General features: G+C 48.4%; 2 protein-coding genes across 2 annotated transcripts; one reads left to right on the forward strand and one right to left on the reverse strand.

The window, feature by feature from the left end:
• Positions 1 to 4389: 4389 nt before the first annotated feature.
• LOC310824423 (uncharacterized protein) lies at positions 4390 to 6480 on the reverse strand. Its single transcript, XM_083697676.1, has 2 exons — positions 5850 to 6480; positions 4390 to 5219 (listed from the first exon to the last, which is right to left on the reverse strand). Exons 1-2 carry the CDS (start codon positions 6301 to 6303, stop codon positions 4717 to 4719), a joined length of 957 nt encoding a protein of 318 aa, XP_083553802.1. The 5' UTR covers positions 6304 to 6480; the 3' UTR covers positions 4390 to 4716.
• A 3520-nt stretch (positions 6481 to 10000) lies between these two features.
• Positions 10001 to 11639, forward strand: LOC310824424 (zinc finger protein ZIC 2-like; the record flags this gene model as incomplete). The annotated part of the gene is made up of 3 exons (XM_083697677.1): positions 10001 to 10907; positions 11140 to 11303; positions 11442 to 11639. 3 exons carry the CDS (start codon positions 10001 to 10003, stop codon positions 11637 to 11639), a joined length of 1269 nt encoding a protein of 422 aa, XP_083553803.1.
• Between the last annotated feature and the right edge of the window lie 747 nt (positions 11640 to 12386).

The following is a 12386-nucleotide window of genomic DNA, read 5'->3' on the forward strand; positions in this document are numbered from 1 at the left end:
ACCCATATAGATGGCTCGTAACTCATCTAACTATCATTAACACTGACTCTAACCCTAAACACAACCCTAACCCAAAGCTTGTGTGTGTGTGTGTGTGTGTGTTGATTCATGGAGAAGTAAGGTGCAAACACAATACATCAAAGCAGACAGAGGGATTAACATCAAGCTTCTGACGGTTATTAATCCACGGTAATCTTGTATTCCAGATTAAGACTCCATCATTGGGTTTAATGATGGCAGCAGGGGGGCATGGCCCTAGGGATGGGGGGGGGTGGAGAGAGGTTGGGGGTCTTCATTTGCTCATTACGAAAGAAGCTATGACATTCCTGTGAACTAGGTTTAGGGTTAGAATTGTCTTCATTTCCTTTTCAGATGGAAATGTCTTATGGTGGTACTCTGGGACGTAGGGGGGAGAGAGATGGACAAATGTCTTATGGTGGTACTCTGGGACGTAGGGGGGAGAGAGATGGACAAATGTCTTATGGTGGTACTCTGGGACGTAGGGGGAGAGAGATGGACAAATGTCTAATGGTGGTACTCTGGGACGTAGGGGGGAGAGAGATGGACAAATGTCTTATGGTGGTACTCTGGGACGTAGGGGGGAGAGAGATGGACAAATGTCTTATGGTGGTACTCTGGGACGTAGGGAGGAGAGAGATGGACACATGTCTTACTTAATCTTCTTACTTAATCTTACTTAGACAAATGTATTTGTTGTAAGTCGCTTTGGATAAAGGCATCTGCTAAATGCCATAAATATAAATGTAAATGAGGAGAACGGGGGAGGGAGAAGTAGGGAGGGAGGGGAGAAGGGGGGAGGGAGGAGAGTGGGAGAGAGAGGGGAGAGGGAGGGGAGAAGGGGGGAGGGAGGGGAGAAGGAGGGAGGGAGGGGGGGAGGGAGGAGAGTGGGAGAGAAGGGGGATGAGGGGGAGGGAGTTGGAGGTGGGGCAGTACTGCTACTGGCCTCTGGGATGGAGGAGTTGTGTGTGTGTGTGTGCGTGTGTGCGTGCAGGCTGGGGCAGCATAGGCACTGGCCTCTGGGATGAAGGAGAAGCTGGGGGGGAGAGAGACGGGGGGGGGGGGGGGGCTGCTGTTTTATAGGGGAAATATGGAAGCCATTAAGTAGAGAAGGTATTTCTTTAACACACACACACACACACACTCACTCTGGTGGAGTAGTCTTTAAGGATGGTCTGTGGGCTCCGTGTGAAGGGCTCTCCTCCTCTCTTTGTCTCCTCCTGTCTTCTCTGGTTTGACTGACAAGGCTTATTGGGTAATAATGAGCATCTGTAAACCCCTAACATCCCCAGATACACACACACACACACACAGACAGACAGACAGACAGACACACATACACACAGACAAAGCCCTGGCTGACTGTTAGAAGAGGAGCCCTGGCTGACTGTTAGAGGAGCCCTGGCTGACTGTTAGAAGAGGAGCCCTGGCTGACTGTTAGAAGAGGAGCCCTGGCTGACTGTTAGAAGAGCCCTGGCTGACTGTTAGAAGAGCCCTGGCTGACTGTTAGAAGAGGAGCCCTGGCTGACTGTTAGAAGAGGAGCCCTGGCTGACTGTTAGAGGAGCCCTGGCTGACTGTTAGAAGAGGAGCCCTGGCTGACTGTTAGAGGAGCCCTGGCTGACTGTTAGAGGAGCCCTGGCTGACTGTTAGAAGAGGAGCCCTGGCTGACTGTTAGAGGAGCCCTGGCTGACTGTTAGAGGAGCCCTGGCTGACTGTTAGAAGAGGAGCCCTGGCTGACTGTTAGAAGAGGAGCCCTGGCTGACTGTCAGAAGAGGAGCCCTGGCTGACTGTTAGAGGAGCCCTGGCTGACTGTTAGAAGAGGAGCCCTGGCTGACTGTTAGAAGAGCCCTGGCTGACTGTTAGAAGAGCCCTGGCTGACTGTTAGAAGAGGAGCCCTGGCTGACTGTTAGAAGAGGAGCCCTGGCTGACTGTTAGAAGAGGAGCCCTGGCTGACTGTTTCTCTGAGCCTCCCACTCAACCTTTTTCTCGTCTTTCTAAGCAGACATCGGCGTCACCAAGTCTCACAAAGTCACTTACTCGCAGTCAGGGTATCAAAGGAGGCCGGCATGCTCCTCTGTGTCTGAACAAACCACCAACAAAAGAACCGTCTTCTCAATTCACCGGCGTTGTTAGGACAACGGAACGGTATTCTTCCCCGATGAGTTCCACTTCTGCTTCTCTGAAGACCGAGGCTTGTGTGTCACCCTCTGTTTGGCTACATCACATTGTGTTGATTTATACTATTCACAAGGCACTTGTATTACACACACACACACACACACACTCACACACACACACAAGAATCGAGTTTCCAACGTTCAAAGTGAATTGACAAAAGAGAGTGGACATTGAGAAAGAAGAACCGTGAAATGTATATTCAGACACATTAACATACAGCCTATGGTGTTGTCACTCCAGTACAACTTCATTCTAATAAATTAACCCACATTCATAAGGGAAACATATTGATGAAAGGCAACGGGAAACTTCAGAGAAAATGGCGGAAAATAAATAAGAAACTTAAGAAATCTTTATTTATCAGAGAACATAGATACGATACATAAATACGATTTTTTTTTTTTTTTTTAATTCCTCTCAAAGTCCATTTAGGTATAAGAAGATTTAATGAGTCAATGAATATGAAGCATGAGAGAATAGATTTCAATACAATAATAAATGATCAGTAAACAGTAAACAACAACTGGTATAGGTCAGAATAGAATACTGTACAGCAACGACAACACTGCTCCTCACTGCACACATCACCCTCTGCTCACGGCCACTGACAGACAGGGTTAGGGTTGGGACATCACCGTCTGATAGACAGGGTTAGGGTTAGGACCTCACCCTCTGATAGACAGGGTTAGGGTTAGGACCTCACCCTCTGACAGACAGGGTTAGGGTTAGGACCTCACCCTCTGATAGACAGGGTTAGGGTTAGGACCTCACCCTCTGATAGACAGGGTTAGGGTTGGGACATCACCCTCTGATAGACAGGGTTAGGGTTGGGACACCACCCTCTGATAGACAGGGTTAGGGTTAGGACACCACCCTCTGCTCATGGCCACTGATAGACAGGCTTATCACACTGACATCATTTCCAACGGCAACACATATTTTTAAGAATGAATGTGGGTGTGTAATGTGTGTGTGTGTGTGTGTGTGTGTATGAATGTATGAATGTAACATGCAAGTTACTTTGACTATTCTGACACATACTATATGATACCATGTGTGTGCCTCCATACATATATCAGAGAGAGAGAGTGTGTGTGTGAGTGTGTGTAACGTGCTGACACATATGATACCTTGTGTCCCTCTATACTTGGGAGTGTGTGTGTGTGTGTCAGACTACAACACTTTACATTACATTTTTCTCTCTCACACACACACACACACTCTTCCATACATGGTACCAAGTCTAATATCAGTTTCTCCAACACCAGTCTATATAGAGCATCACCGGCTGTGAATGAAAGGCACAAGGAATGAGAGAGGGGGGGGGGGGGGGGCGGGTAGAGAGAGGGGGGGTAGAGAGGGGGGGGAAGAGAGAGGGGGGAAGAGAGAGGGGGAGAGAGAGAGAGGGGGGAGGGTGACAGAGAGAGAGGGGGGGGGAGGGAGATGATCAACTGACTGTTATTAGTTGCATAGTGTGGCTATCACAGTTGTGATGTATTCACTCTTCTGATATCACTCTTCTGATTCATCATAAGGCCTATAGTGTCATTATAGTATCATTATAGTGTAATTATAGTGTAATTATAGTATCATTTCTGTTCATAAACAACTGTTTTTTCAGGTCCTGAGATTCTGTGTCATGTGATCTCTCACAGCGGTGTGTATCTTGACCAAACACAGAGACATTCTTCTTCTTCTTCTTCTTCTTCCTCCTCCTCCTCATCTGGGGAGCATGTGGAGGGCTGAGTTCCAAATCAACCCCTAGACCCTGTCACCTAGTACAGTAGACCAGCCTAGACCCTGTCACCTAGTACAGTAGGCCAGCCTAGACCCTGTCACCTAGTACAGTAGTACGGTAGTGTCTAGGGGGTAGGATGTAGTGTCTAGGGGTTAGGGAGTAGGGGGTAGGAGGTAGGGGCTAGTGTCTAGGGGGTAGGGAGTAGGGGGTAGGAGGTAGGGGCTAGGGGGTAGGGAGTAGGGGGTAGGAGGTAGGGGCTAGTGTCTAGGGGTTAGGGAGTAGGGGGTAGTGTCTAGGGGGTAGGGAGTAGGGGGTAGTGTCTAGGGGGTAGGGAGTAGGGGGTAGGAGGTAGGGGGTAGGAGGTAGGGGTTAGGGAGTAGGGGGTAGGAGGTAGGGGCTAGTGTCTAGGGGTTAGGGAGTAGGGGGTAGTGTCTAGGGGGTAGGGAGTAGGGGGTAGTGTCTAGGGGGTAGGGAGTAGGGGGTAGGAGGTAGGGGCTAGTGTCTAGGGGTTAGGGAGTAGGGGGTAGTGTCTAGGGGGTAGGGAGTAGGGGGTAGGAGGTAGGGGCTAGTGTCTAGGGGGTAGTGTTTAGGGGTTGGTTTGGGGCTCCCGGGAGACGTGTGGTCCTGCCATCTCTGTGATTCTGGTCCATACAGGAGAGTCTCCCTCAGAGTCCAACAGCACCACAGAGCAGCAGAACAGCACTACATGTAGCATCCTCCACGTGTGTACTACATGTAGTGTGTACTACGTGTAGTATTGTTACCAGGGGGTGTGTGTGTACTACGTGTAGTACTCCTCATCGCTGGGGGGCTCAGGTTTGATGTCCCCTGGGTGAAGGGGGAGGTAGCTGTGGCCTGTAGTCCTGGTACACACGTACCACTCCTTAAGGTCCGTTACCTGAGGTAGGGAGGGGCTCGCTGAGCCCGCCTTCTTCCTCTTCTGTGGCGGCGAGCCGTGCTTCTGAGGCCCCGACGACTGGCTGATGAAGTTCCTGACGAACCCAGAGAAGGAGAGGTCGATGGGTCCGGGGTGGGGGGGCGAGGGCGAGGGGGGGGGCTCCGTCTTGATGTGCCCGGGGGGGCCGGGGGAGGGGGTGGAGGGCTCTGACTTGATGTGGCCCTTCATGTGCTTGCGCAGGGAGCTGGGGTGGGTGTAGGACTTGTGGCAGCCGCGGGCCTTGCAGTCGTAGGGCTTGGCGCTGGTGTGCACCTGGGAGTGCTTCTTGCGGTCGCTGCTGTTGGCGAAACGGCGCTCACAGAACTCACACTGGAATGGCTTCTCTCCTGGAACACATGACCACAACGCTGTGATGTCATTGCAGGACGCTGTGATGTCATCATAGGACAGGAGACTGGAATTCCCCTCACGTGACATCTGTCACCTCAGGTAACATTACTGTGTGCACACACACACGGACACTCACACACACACTCATACACATTCGCACGGACACACACACGCACAGACACACGGACACGGACACACACTCACACTCACACACAGACACACACTCGCACAGACACACACACTCGCACAGACAGACAGACAGACACACACACACACACACACACACACACACACACACACTTCCTGGACAAGTCTATAGCACGTCAACATGTAGAGCCAGACTTTAGAATGATTGTTAAGTTGAGAGTCATCTAAATGTGACCCATAAGATGACTGGTGTGAAAACGGACGCATTTCTGTCTGGGGAATGTCAAATGGACCAGGCCTGTCTTTAAACCACGGGTTATTGTTGACGCAAAACATCATAGCAAAAACGGACATGCTTATGTTAATATAGGCCTCTGCACGCCTATGATAGCCTAAGATAGAGGCTGCAGCACAAGGTCAATAGAAAGGGGGGTTATGTATCATTTAATTACCATAAGCGACCGTTTATTATTCCATACCTGTGTGCGTGCGCGTGTGAATCTTCAGGTTTTCGGAGCGAGCAAACACCTTCCCGCAGTCCGGGAACGGGCAGGAGAACGGCTTCTCCCCGGTGTGCACGCGTATGTGGTTGATCAGCTTGTACTTGGCTTTGAACGCCTTCCCGGTCCTCGCGCACCTCTCCCACCGACAGACGTGGCTCAGGGGCTCGAGCCCCGCGACGTGCTCGGTGCTGACGTGGTTCACCAGCTCGTGCATGGAGCGGAAAGTTTGCTCGCATATCCTTTGTTTGGGAGCTCGCTCGGTTCCGGTCCATTTGCAGATCAACTCGGGCTTTACCGGCCGGACCGAGTAGTCCAGCGGGCCGGCGGAGGAGGGGCGCGGAGGCGAGGCGAGGTTCGCCGTCACGGAGTTGTTGTTGCGGAGCGGGGAGAGGCCATTGTGCCGAGGCTGCCGACCGCTCGCCCGCTGCATGGTCACTACCGAGACGGTCACGGGGCTCTCGGTGCTCTCTCCCCCCGGTGGAGCCCGCGCTGCTCGGGGAAAACCACGTGGAACGAGTCGTCTTTCCGCAGCCCGGTTTGGATTAACGGGGGGGGCGCATGCGGTAGTCCAAAAACGAGACCGTACACCAGACCGTCAGCCCCTCCCCCACACACACAAATACACACACCGACCGTGTCGCGGCTGGGGAAGGAACGGTTCAAGTCAGGGAAGGAATGGGACGCGTCCCAATAGTCTGAAGAGGCGCCCTCTCCTCCCGTCACCTAGGCTTCTTCATCCGCACTGATAGTTAAATCATAGGATAGGTGAAAACAAAATGGTGGCTGGCGATATTCCTAGGCACAGCTCCATCAGATTCGGCCACTGACGAAGGAAAGGAGGAGAGGAGAAGAGGAGATAGGACGCCTCTGTAGGTTATTGAGAGACGCCCCTAGCGGTTGGTATGCCTACCTTCCCTCGCCGCCTGTAGGAGGGGGAGAGAGAGAGAGAGAGAGAGAGAGGAGCTGAAGGCCCATCCACATGAAATCACATTTTAATGGTCATTTTACACAATATACAGGACACCATGTCATGAAATGCTTTAGGGTCAGCAACCCTCTCCTCAACAATGCAACAGTCAAACAATATCAATTTGCAGCAATGGCATAATAATAACAAAAGGAAGAAAACAATAATAACAGTAAAACAATGTCAATAGCATAAAGTGTCCCAGAATAGCAGCAACAAGAAAGTGTGTGAGTGCTCGTGCGTGCAAATGTGCAGTGCACACTGTATTTGTACCCGGCGTGATCAGAGCAACAAGCCTCTGGAAAATGAATGTCAATCCTTGTAATATCCTAATGCCATAGGCTACAGGTGAACAATATACATTCCTGTGGATATAGAACAATAATGATTATGAAGGAAATGAGAATAAAGACGCTTGGTCGATAAGCAACCATCTCAGGGAAGCTGTTGGTTCTCTTCATCATGGATGTCATCGATTCAACATAGGCCTGTCCATTATTACTCACGTTATTACGTGATGTATATTTTTAATTAGCAAAACTATAATTCGTTTCTTCTATTGCCAACTTGTGTTTTGTGTTTCTCGTGAGTGTTTTGGGGTCATGGAGTTTTCTCGATGATGCTCTCTTTCGATGTGGTAACGGATTGGAAAAAGAAACAAACTTTTCTAGAAAAAGGTATGTGACCTACAACATTTATAAGAGGAATAACCTAACCGTAATTTTCATAGGAATTCTTTTGCAGAAAACTGTAGGCAACTGGTAAGTTCAGCCAACGTGTATGGAGTACATTTGAGATAGTTTGGCTTCTGTGGCTTACAGCGCCTTCGGACAGTATTCAGACCCCTTCACTTTTTCCACATTTTGTTGTGTTAAAGACTAAATTTAAAATGGATTCAATTAAAAGAATGGGCTTCAATGAATTTGCCATCAATCCACACACAACACCCCAGAATGACAAAGCGAAAACAGGTTTTTAGAAATTTCAGTAAATTTATTAAAATTTAAATACAGAAATACGTAATGTACATAAGTATTCAGACCCTTTGCTATGACACTCTTAAAATTAGCTAAAATGCTAAAATGTCATCAACAAATCACTCAATAAGTTGAATTGAGTCCATCTTAATGCAAGGATAATAGTAATAATAATTTTGGAATGAATATCTTTGTTTTTATAGGGTCTTTGATTTGCATAGGAATCAATTACACATTGTGGATCAGGTTGTCATTACAAACTGAGCAAATGGAGAAGAACAAAACTACTCAGGAATGCGACCCTGAGGCCTGGGGGGACTTACAAAAGTCTACAAAGTTGAATGGTGGAGAGGAAAAAGCACAGTCGATGGGACAACATCATCTCAGTCACTCTACAAAATTGGTCTATAACCAAGTGGCCAAAAAGAATCCCTTAATAGAAAATAATCTATCTCATATCCATAATTGTGTTTGCAACAATTAATTCAAGTGATACAGCAAAGAAAGTGGTCGGAATTGTGTTTATTTGGTTTTACTACAAAGCATTAAGGTTGTTGCAAATCCAGCACATGCAATGCAGTTTCTGCACCATGTCTCGTGTGAAGAATAGTGGTGCTGCATCAAGTTATGGTGTGTTTGTCACTGGCAGGGACTGGGGAGTTTGTCAGGATCAAGAGAAAATTATGAAATTTGCTGAGTTGGTAGTGACATCCTAATCTACTCAGTGTGGAATTGATTCCTATGCAAATCAGAGGCCCTATAAAAACAAAGATATTAATTCCAAAATTACATGAACTATTATCCTTGCATTAAGATGGACTCAATTCAACTTGTTGAGTGATTTGTTGATGACATTTTTGCATTTTAGCTAATTTTAAGAGTGTCATAGCAAAGGGTCTGAATACTTATGTACATGACGTATTTCTGTTTTTCAATTTTAATAAATGTACAGAAATGTCAAAAAACATGTTTTCGCTTTGTCATTCTGGGGTGTTGTGTGTGGGTTGATGGCAAATTATTTTAATTGAATACATTTTAAATTGACACTATAATACAACAAAATGTGGAAAAAGTGAAGGGGTCTGAATACTTTCCGAAGGCGCTGTATGAGAAGATGAAACACTTTTTACAACCGTGTCTGTTTCTGTCTAAACCACCACAGCAATAGAGTGCAGGTTGGTGTTTCCAGACAGGACTGCTTCTCCGACAGAGATCTTGTTTTTTCCTTCCAACCCCGGAGCTGCCTTTGAACCTGACGCTCCCGCGGTGCGGTGCAGCCCCATGGCTCCACCATGCTGGACACTTCCACTCCAGCCCAGCTTTCTCCTCATCTCCTCCTCTCCAAATGCGTTGGGCTTGTCTTTCTCCTGTCCATTCATCTATACTCTAAACTGACTTGTGTCACAGTGAGAAATTTAATGTGAGTTTAAATCAATTGAGTTGCATCAGTCTTTAGCTTTTCTAGGTCTTCAGAAAAGCTGCTGTTCCTTTGAGCATTTGATCTCCCTTGATTGAACAGTAAGGAGCCATAAAATACGTTAAATCCATTAGATGAAATCTCTATAGATCTGACAAGCATTGTTTTGTTTTGTTTTTACAACAAGGACTACAGTGGCATTTGTGCAAGTTGTCCTTTGTGAATTTAGGGCAAACGTAAACAGATGCGTCACTTTCCCGTTAGGAATCCGAAACATAAAAGAAAGTGGGCGGTACCAGCAGGGATTAGTCAGGAGAAGCTCACCTGCGATTGGTGGAATATCCGGGATCAATGAGCTCCAGTGGCCAATCAGAATAGGCTGGGGGAACCCCTGCGGTGAGGTAAAAGGGGAGGTATATGTCCTGTGGAGACCCTGAAGACGAGCATTCACAAGACTTTTGGGGACCCACGAACAGCAACCCCAGACTCAGAGAGCTTACCGCAAGATCCTGTTGTTATTCTCCGTGGTGTGAATTGTTGCTCCTAATTTTAGTGAAGAAGAGTTAGCATTTTATGAGGGGTATTCTGGGATTCTTTGGCTTGTGTTTAGCTGAAGAAAGTCAACAACTTTAGACTCGCTTCTATTTTGAGGGAAATACGCGTTCTATCAGAGCTATTCTATCAGTTTTTACGCATTACGCACGCGTAAAAGTTCAGATATTGACTGAGCGCGTCGTTCGTTCCTCGAACCCGGGTTCTCGCTGTGATGCTGCTGGAAGCTGGGCACCAGCCCGGGGCCTCTGGAGGGAGCAGCGGATTCAACAGGCACATCTCCGGGGTTGAGATGCAGGACAGAGACCCCGGGTTCATGGAGTCTGTACACATGGGCGCTTTCAAGCTGAACCCCGACCATTCGTTGGGCCAGAGCACTGCCTTCGCTGCCCCGGGGCCCGCCGGGTACCCTGCCTCCTATGCCAGCTCCACCCGGGACTTTATCCTCCGCGGCCTCGGAGACCCGACCTCCGCGGGCGAGCAGCACCACCAGCACACGCTCCTCAGGACTATGGCCGGGTCCCTGCACCCCTCCCACGGGGAGGCACAGGCCCACGGACACCTACTCTTCCCCGGCATGCACGACCAGCACCCCGGCTCGGCTAACGTGCTGAGCGGGCGGCTGGGGCTACCAGGGGACGTTTACGGGAGAGCGGAGCAGTACCACCATGTGCCGGGATCCCGGGCAGACCCTTACGGCCAGTACGGCGCCATGGGTCTCGGTATGGGCATGGCTGCGCACCACCACCCCCACCACCACCCGGGGGCCTTCTACCGGTACATGCGGCAGCAGTGCATCAAACAGGAGCTCGTCTGTAAGTGGACCGATCCGGAGCAGCCCGGTGGCGGACCCGAACGGTGCTGCGGGAAGACCTACGGTACCATGCATGAGCTGGTGACTCACGTCTCGGTGCAGCACGTGGGCGGGCCCGAGCAGAGCCACCAGGTGTGCTACTGGGAGGACTGCCCGCGCGAAAACAAACCGTTCAAGGCCAAGTACAAACTGGTGAACCACATCCGCGTGCACACCGGGGAGAAGCCGTTCCCGTGTCCGTTCCCCGGCTGCAGCAAAGTGTTCGCGCGCTCCGAGAACTTGAAAATACACAAGAGGACACACACAGGTAACACACACACACACGAAACCCTGTTGATCTATCTGGCCTATATCGTACTACATCAATCTATACCACGGAGTTATATCAATGTTTTGTTTTGCATTGGCATTTAATGTTAGATGTGTTTACCATGGATAGGCTATTGGTAAGATTTAAATTGCAACAATGTCAATGTTGAAAATGTAAAGATAGGCTTTTGAATGCTGATGTTTAATGATTTCTACCGTCCTCTCTGCAGGAGAGAAGCCGTTCGTGTGTGACTTCTTCGGCTGCGACAGACGTTTCTCCAACAGCAGCGATCGTAAGAAACACATGCACGTCCACACGTCGGACAAGCCCTATCTCTGCAAACTGTGCGACAAGTCCTACACACACCCCAGCTCCCTGAGGAAACACGTCAAGGTGCGTTTTACCAAATCAACCAAGCCTTTTTTATTTTATTTTTTACTAAAATTAACTTATGACCTGTTAATATTTGTTGTCATCTCTGTGATCTATAAGATTGCTCATATAGCTAATTTTCTATTTTTATTATTTCAGATCCACGACTCGTCTCTCTCGTCAGTGTCCAATTCGTCGCCCGCAGCCAGCTCCGGGTATGAGTCCTCGACCCCCGGCCTGGTGTCCCCGGCCTCGGAGACCCACAGCACCATGTCCCCGGACTCCGCGGAGCTCAGCAGCGGTCACAGCAGCGGTCACAGCAGCATCTCCTCCAACTTCAGTGAGTGGTACGTCTGAGGACCACCAGCACCCCGGCCGGCGACCCCTAAACGGAGACACGAAGGAAAGGAGAAGAAAGAATAGAAAGAAACGGACGTCCTCGGAGAGAATGTTGCACTATTCATTCCAAGTAGAATAAAACGAAGAAAAACGTGTAATATTAATGTTTCTGATTTGTGGAAAGTTGGTGAATTATCAGTATTATGACTCGCTCACTGTGTCCGTTTTTTTATAATAGACATGTTATTCTTCTCGAAGATGGCTCGTGTATTTTGAGAAGTTGTTGAGAACTGTTTGATCCGCTATTCGTTGTTCCCCGTGAAAAAAGACTTGTTAAAACTTGAGACATGGAAACTATTTATATTTTTTTTCTGCAGTGTTCAATGTTGCCATTGTTTTGTGATATGTTTATAGAACCGATATAAATAAATGTGATTTTTTAAATCTCTTCTCTCTTGCTTGTGATGCGAATGAGCGAATCTTTCAAGATTTATTTCTTCCAGATCATGTTTTAGATTAAAACCATGATATTTGTTGTTGATTAGTAAAACCTCAGAACACCTAACAACATATCCAGTTACCAAACAGTTCACGCATTAAGCCTTCTAGCATACATGCTCATTGGAGCAGAATATATTATTTCGACACGGACTTGAATTGGTTTTGAAGTTGAAACAGATACTGTGTTTATGTTTGAGGAATATTATCTGGCCCTAGAGATCCACACGTTACCTTCTAATTAATTTAGCCTTTACTTTCATCTGG

This window comes from Argentina silus, assembly GCF_951799395.1.
Source record: "Argentina silus genome assembly, contig: scaffold_480, whole genome shotgun sequence".
Classification (NCBI taxonomy): domain Eukaryota; kingdom Metazoa; phylum Chordata; class Actinopteri; order Argentiniformes; family Argentinidae; genus Argentina; species Argentina silus.

What these genes read in the sequence shown, in the direction of transcription:
- LOC310824423 (XM_083697676.1), bottom strand. Translation starts at nt 6,303, where the DNA reads ATGCAGCGGGCGAGCGGTCGGCAGCCTCGGCACAATGGCCTCTCCCCG. An exon ending in TCACACGCGCACGCACACAG is followed by an intron (nt 5,220 to 5,849) that starts GTATGGAATAAT and finishes CATGTGTTCCAG; the next exon opens with GAGAGAAGCCATTCCAGTGT.